At 66.4% G+C, this 7,078-nt stretch overlaps 2 protein-coding genes across 2 annotated transcripts in view; one reads left to right on the top strand and one right to left on the bottom strand.

Annotated features, from left to right (window-relative positions):
- The window catches only part of H696_03105 (maintenance-ploidy protein MOB1 (MPS1 binder 1)), a 1,486-nt gene extending 608 nt beyond the window's left edge, over positions 1-878 (top strand). Inside the window, exon 3 of the mRNA XM_009496995.1 lies at positions 32-878. Coding sequence (XP_009495270.1) covers positions 32-510 — 479 coding nt within the window. The 3' untranslated portion in view covers positions 511-878. The remainder of the gene's footprint in view (positions 1-31) is intronic.
- Positions 874-3,758, bottom strand: H696_03104 (hypothetical protein; the record flags this gene model as incomplete). Its single annotated transcript, XM_009496994.1, has 4 exons — positions 874-2,327; positions 2,450-2,567; positions 2,700-2,770; positions 2,925-3,758. 4 exons carry the CDS (start codon positions 3,756-3,758, stop codon positions 1,278-1,280), a joined length of 2,073 nt encoding a protein of 690 aa, XP_009495269.1. The 3' UTR covers positions 874-1,277.
- Positions 3,759-7,078: the final 3,320 nt, after the last annotated feature.

The following is a 7,078-nucleotide window of genomic DNA, read 5'->3' as shown; positions in this document are numbered from 1 at the left end:
CCCCCCCCCCGCCTGCCGACCTCGCACACAGTGGTCGACTTCTTCAACCGTATCAACCTCATTTACGGCACTCTGGTGGACTTCTGCACCCCGAAGACCTGCCCTCGGATGACTGCCGGCTCGAAGTTCGAGTACTACTGGAAGGATGACCACCAGTACAAGCAGGCCACCTCCGTGTCGACTCCCCTCTACGTGGACCTCCTGATGAAGTGGGTCGAGTCGCAGATCAACGACGAGAGCATCTTCCCGCCCGAGGTTGGCCGGCCCTTCCCGAAGAACTTCAAGGCCATTTGTGCCAACATCTTCCGCCGGCTGACGCGCGTGTTCTGCCATGTGTACATCCACCACTTTGAGATGATCCAGGAGATCGGTGCCGAGGCGCACATCAACGCCTGCTTCAAGCACTTCTATTACTTCACCGCCGAGTTCAAGCTCGTCGACGAGAAGGAGCTCCGGCCACTGGAGGACTTCATCAACTCCGTCATCAAGGAGTCCCCGCCGGCCCAATAGGCAGCCACCACGGCCGTACCCCCCCCCCCTGGCATCCACACCCTGTCTGTCCTGGCATATCTTGTGCATGGTCCTGTTTGCAGGTGACCATAATGCAAAGACAACATTCGCATGCGCATCCGCGTGGCCCCCTGCTCCCGCTCATCCTATTCCAGCTTCTTGTCGTGCTGTGTGAGCACACACCGCAGGGCATGGGGTTTGTGAGGGAGCACGGACACGGGGACCGGCTGCAAGGACATTCGCGCAAAGGCGATAGGCACACGGAGTGCATGCCCTCCCCGGGCCCCCATATCCCGTCGGCCAGAGTTCAGCCCCGGCATGCCTCCTCCTCCCACCCTTCACCTTGCGCGATAATGTCCCCATCCGCCCCCTATCACCTCACTTTTCCACCCACAAGCTGCCCCCTGGAGGACATGTGTGCAGGTGCATGTCCAAGAATACACCACTTCCTCGAAGACACTGTGGCTTGCTTCCCCTGCTTCTCGGGAGCTCGGCAGAGCCGTGCGCGGGAGAGCGCCCAAGCAGGAGCAGGTTTCTGGCGCTCTCAAACCCCGGGCTGCCACGCCAAGCGGGACCGAACATAACTCCAAGAAGAAAAGAAAAGCAAGGCGGCAGATCAAAGGCGTCTATACATACATACTGCTGCTTTGTGCCTCGGTGTGTGTTTTCTTTCTCCTGCCCCCCCCCTCTCTCTCTCTCTCTCTCCATCGCACGAGGCGCGCAGACCGGAGTGATGGCGATCGATGTCTCCCCCAGCACCGGGCGGTCTACCACTGAGAGGAGATGGAGAAACGCGCGGACGGCGGCTGGTCCATGTCCAACGAGTCCAGGCCAAAGGGCGCCTGCCCATCTGGCCCGTGCGAGTCAGCCGCTGCCAGCAACGGGCGCCGGTCGCCAGTTTGGTGGGAGGCCGGTGGAACCGGCGCCACGACAGCCATGTTCATGTCACTCTCGGATCCCTTCAGGGACAGATCATCGCCCGAATGGAAGGAGGGGTCCCTGGTCGAGGCCTCGGGCGCCGGGCCCGCCCAGGCGCCCAGGCCGCCACCGGCATTGCCGCCATACGGGCCGCCGCCGGCGCTGGCACCATAGGGGCCTCCGCTCGGGCCGCCGGCCCCGCCGACACTGGATCCGACCGAAGACCGGTGATCGGACAGCCCGTCGGTCCCGCTAGCCCGGATGGCCGCCTCGGCGGCGGCACCCAAGCGCGGGGCCTCCGGGAATCGCCGGTCCACGCATGCGCATACAACGATGTCGGCCCAAACATTGACCGCGACACGGAACCGCACCAGCAGCCAGTCAACCGGGACCACGAGCATCGCCGCCTCCGGCGGAGCGCCGGCAGCCACCACCACCAACGCCAGGGCAAAGGCCCCGGAGTCGGGAATACTGGCAGCAGCGAGACCGGACAGCGGGGCCGCGGCGATGGTGGCCAGCAGTTGGAGCGCACTCGGGGAACCCTCACTTCCGCAGACACTGGAGACGAAGACCGCCGCGATGGCGGAAGACAGGGCCATGGCATTCGGATGCAGCAGGCACCCGGCGCCACACACGAAACGGGCTGTTTCTTCGGCACATTGAGCGGGCCCGTTGGTACAGGCGGCGATCGAGTTCGGCAGGGTGCCGGCCGGGGAGGCGGTTCCGAGGGCCGTCAGCACGGCCGTCCGCGCGGGCCACATCAGCTTGAAGGCATTGACCCGGCCGAAGACCGATGCCAAGGCCGGCAGCAAGACCACCGAGTGGAGGATCAGCCCGGCGAACAGCACGCCCAAATAGGCCCCAAGGACGGTCATGTGTTCCGTGAGCACGGCACCATCCTGGTGTCCATCGGAAGGGCCACGGGCACCGCGGCCGGCACGCGGGTCAGCAAGGGAGGAGGAGGGGGGGGGGAGGGCAAACATTCGGGGAAAATGCGGCAGCGGCACATTCACGATCGCACCTCGGCAACTCGACCGGCGATCAGGGAAAAGATGCCCACCGGAGTGGCGACCAAGACCCAGCTGATGATATGGACAATGAGGTTACGCGTGGCCAGGAAGAGGTTCTTCAGGGCGTCACTTGGGATGGCGACAAGAGTGAGGGGGGGGGGGGGGGGATGCCACGTGTCGAGGGCAAGGTTAGCATCCAGTCCCTTGGGCCCGTGTCGGGGAAGGGGCGGAAGCGCGAGCGAGGGAATGCGAGAGACACACGTCAAATCACCCAGCTGGCCAATTCCAACGGCCATGGCCACCGAACACACAATCAAACCAAGACCATTCATCTGACGACAATGGGGCATATGTGTTAGTTTGTCTGTGTGCGCGCGCGCGCGTCTGGGCCAAGGGAGGAAAGAAACACCATGAATGGATGCGCCCAGAGGGGCAGACAACCGGCAATTAGCCGGAGGATGGGAAGGAAAGAAAAAAAAAACATACATTCAGAGCAGCCTCAACCATGTTGTCCGGGACCGAAGCCTCCAGGATGAAACGCAGCGCGTCGACCCCGGAGATGTCCCCTCCGTTCCAGTCATCGCCATTGCGGCTGCCACTGAGAGACCCGTCGTACTCGCATTGAGCCGAGGTATTGGTCAGGGTCAGAGCCCCGAGCACGGCCCCGAGGATGCCCGCGCAGACGGTTGTCAGTGCGAACCAGGCGGCCGTCGTGGCGGCGATGCTGCGCGCGCGCTTGCCCCGGGACCCGGGCTGGTACAGTTGCAGTTGGATAATGCTGCACACGACACCGATGACCACCATCGGCATGGACAGGGCACGCAGGGCCCGGGAGAAGACGATCCCCGGCGCGGCGAGGGTGAAAACTGCCACCTCGCGCCAGGAGCTCTCGGCCGGGATCAGCCAGTTGGCTGCCACCCCGGCCCCGATGCCCAGGACCGCCCCGAGGAGCGTCAGCGTCACCATGGTCGGGTGGCGCCAGAGATCGAGGCAACCGGCCTGCGCTCGGCGAGACACATCGTCGCCCAGCTCCAAGATTGACATGGCCAGGGACTTGCGCCCGCCGCCGCCGCCGCCGCCGCCGCCGAAGGATCCGGACGATCGCCGGCTCGCCGGCGGGGGGTGATCTTGGTCCGGGTCCGGCCAGTCGGCCGTCGATGCGGGCATCAGGGGAACTCGATGGTGCAGGTGCGCATGCTCACTCAGCGGGTGCCCGTGCCAATAAACATCCTCGGTGTTGAGGCCCACCTCGCCGCCACTGCTGTGGGTGTGCTCATCGAAGTGGTGGCCGGTCGCCTCGACCGGCATCATCTCGATCATCTCCGAGGCATGGTCTGCCCCGGCAGGACCCGATGCCGATCGATCAGTCGGGGAGAAATGCCCAGCCGCCCCGACATCAGCGAAGTAGCCCCCGGCGCTTGGGGGGAAAGTTTCCTCCTCGAGGGAGAAGTCAATCACCCCAGTGCCAGGGGCAGATGGGAGATCACCGGCCATAATAGAGACCGGAAGAGGGGAAACAGAAGAGGCAGAGAGGCGAGGGACAGGAAGGGAGAGAGAGAAGGAGAAAGAGAGAGAGAGAGGGGGGGATGAAGGGATGGCTGGATGGACGGCTGAGTCCAGGAAAGGCGCCTCCGACGGAGGGGGGGGTCGTTAAAAGGGGCCTCTCGGTCGAGTAAAACCCCCGGGGGTGGACCGGAGAGCAGGAGAGGCCCTTCGGCATGCCGCGCCCGAGGAGGGTGCAGAATAGACAGGAGGCAGGGAAAAGGCGCACAAACGGCCAGGCCAGGGGGGGAACCGAATGGGCACACTCTGGCAAGCTACATTCACCCATCCAGGTACTGGTGCGCTCGGCGGGAGGGCACCATGCCACATGTAATAACTGCGCCGTGAGAAGTCGCTGGGGGAGCGCGCGCAGCCACCTCGCACCCTGAGCGGGACCTGGGGGGGTGCAGGAAAGGGCCAGAGAGAGAGAGAGCGCGCGGGAGAGAGGGAGAGAGTAAGGTCGGCCTGGGTAGGGAGTCCCTCCTCCCCTCCAGCTGGATTGGTGAAGCCATCCCGCGCGGAGCATAAACTACCCTGTATGTGCGCCCCATGCCTGGGGGCGGGTGGGGGAGAAAAAGTGGCCCCGCGCTCGGGAAGGGGCCAGAGGCCGAGATCCTGATCGAGGTTCGAAGTGGATCACATTGCACGCATGTGATGGTCCCGTGTGACGAGCGTATAAACCAAATGTAGCAGAAACAATTAACACTGAAAATCCCGCCTCCATTGGCTGGAAAACCAAGGACCAATATCCGGGGGAGAGAGAGAGAGAGAGAGGGAGGGAGAACCACAGTCCGAGGAGAGCGGGGGAGGGGGTTACAGGGGAGTCGCGGGCAGGAGCTCGCCTCGGCTCGCCTACACATCGTGGATCGCCCCGACATGAGGCGGCTCCTGATCATCATCTTCCTCTTCATCATCATCACCATCATCATCATCCCTTTCTCCGTCCCGGTGTGTATAAGTGTGTGAGCTCACTAATTCTTGGCGCCGCGCCCTGTCCCTGGGGCCCGAGACAGACGCCGGGGGGCTATGGGGCGGGGATGTTCGGCGTTTTGTCCGCCATCCAACCGCTGGTGCCGAGACCGTTCCGGCCCGCCCCCGAACGCCGGCAATAATAACGGTGCAGGGGGGGGGGGGGGGGGGGGGGGGCGGTCTAGGGCGCGCTCTTGAACACCGGCGCCGGGACAGCCTGGGATCGGTGCTGGGGGACCGGTCTGCGCGCGCCGCATGCCTTGGCTGGGCGCTCTCACCCAGGACATGGCCCCGGCACGCCTCATGGGCGCCTTGCCATCCGGCCACTCGGACAGAAACCCGCCCAGCGCCCGCCCCCCTCGAGAGGGAGAGAGAGAGAGAGAGAGGAAGGGAGAGAAGAGGCGTATCATGCGCCCCGGGGCGCCTGCCACCCAGCTCAAGGCCCAGCGTTTGGCCAGGGGCGGGGGAGCTCGCCCGAGGCCAGCTGCCATGGTGTCCGCCGGGTCGTCTTCAACCAAGGGCCATCTCCAGGTCGCGATCCGACTCCCCGCACCCCGACCCCCGGACCTTGTACCAGGGCCGCTGTGACATGCAGACGGCCCTGGTGGCCTCCAACTCCGGGGCGGGGAAGCCACCTTGCCCGAACCATGCCCCAGGTATCGGGTCGAATTGGCCAGCGAGCCCTCGTACCTCCCCAGCGAGCTCGCCCCCGGCCCAACGCCGGATAGCCTTCGCCGCAGGGCTTCTCCCTGCGAGGGGGGGGGGGGCGGAGTCCCACCACCCGAGCCCCTCGAAGAGTGAACCATCGGCATCTGACGTGTCTGGCCGGCATCCTCGCAGACCGGGCCGGCCGGCCCGGGGAACAGGCTACCCCGCCCTCGGGGGGGGGGGGGAGGGGCTCCCCCGCCCTCTTGACGTTCACGGGTATCCGTTTGCGCGGGCGCGCAGTCGACGGCCTGGGCTGCCAGGGGGCCATACCTTGGCACCCTGGCCGAGTGCCCCGGGGGTTCTCCAGCCTCACGAGCGGCGTGCGCACACAAACATACCAGCACTTGCTGGGTGGCCAGCGGGCCGAGGGGCCGAAAAGGTGGCCCGCGTCCTCGAGAGCCGTCCGCGCCGGCCAGGGGCTGGCTCAGCCTGCCAAAAAGGGCCATGCTCAGGCTCCTGGCCACGCACTGCCAGCCCCTGGCCAGCGCGCAAACAGATCCGGGAGGCATTCCCCCCCCCCCCCCCGCAAGGAGAAGCTCAGACAAGCGAGGGGCCGCAAGGGGGACAGGCGGCAGGCGGGGGACCAAAGAAGGAGGCTGCCCCGAATGAACGGGAGGCACACGGGGCCCGGAGGGAGGGAGGGGGGGGGGGGGCGCCCAGGCAGTTGTGTCTAGAGTTACTAGTCCGGAGGGCGGGGCTCCCCGCCAGGCGAGCCGGCCACGGGAGGAAAAAGGGTTCGGAGGCCGCCCGCACAGAGGCACGGAGGCGGGAGAGGGCGGGCAGAGGGGGGGGGGGGGGGCACGCCCCCTCGTCCCAGCCTCGGTCGCAAGGGACCCACCCGGTTTCGAGGAGTTCTGCGCTCTGGCGGTTCCGCGGGCAAAAGGCCCCCTGCAGACCAGTCTTCGGGGCGCTCGCAGTCTGCGCCCGGTTCCCCCGTGCGGGGCCGAGGCGCATACCTCCCCCACCGGGGAGATGGAGGCCCCGCCCGGACGGGAGAGGGGCGGCCTCCCCGGCGCAGCCCCCCGCCAAGCGCCATACTCGCTCCTCTCGATCTTCCGCCCCCGGTGGGGGCAAAGAAGTTGGTCCCCCCTGTGCACCCCTCCCACCCACACACACACACACACACCCACACTCGCGCAGAGCAAGCCCGAGGACCGGAGCTGGGACCCTCGGCGCTCAGGCTGAGAGCACGCTGGCCTCCCTGGCGTGGCCTGCGCCTACGCCGATCCAGCCCGTCCTGGTCCAATCCGCCCGGCCGCCTTGAAAGAAGCGGGATGTCATGTCACGCGCCCCGGGGCCCCGGTGTGTGCTCGGGCGCCGGAAGCCGGACCCCGGACCCCGGCGCCCGTGGCAGGAAGAAGGCCGGCCGGGTCTTCGCCGGGTCTTGGCGGGCAGCGCTTCGTAGAAGCCCCGGCTCCTCG

Source organism: Fonticula alba (assembly GCF_000388065.1).
Source record: "Fonticula alba strain ATCC 38817 unplaced genomic scaffold supercont2.4, whole genome shotgun sequence".
Classification (NCBI taxonomy): Eukaryota; order Rotosphaerida; family Fonticulaceae; genus Fonticula; species Fonticula alba.
This window is presented reverse-complemented; position numbering and strand designations above follow the sequence as displayed.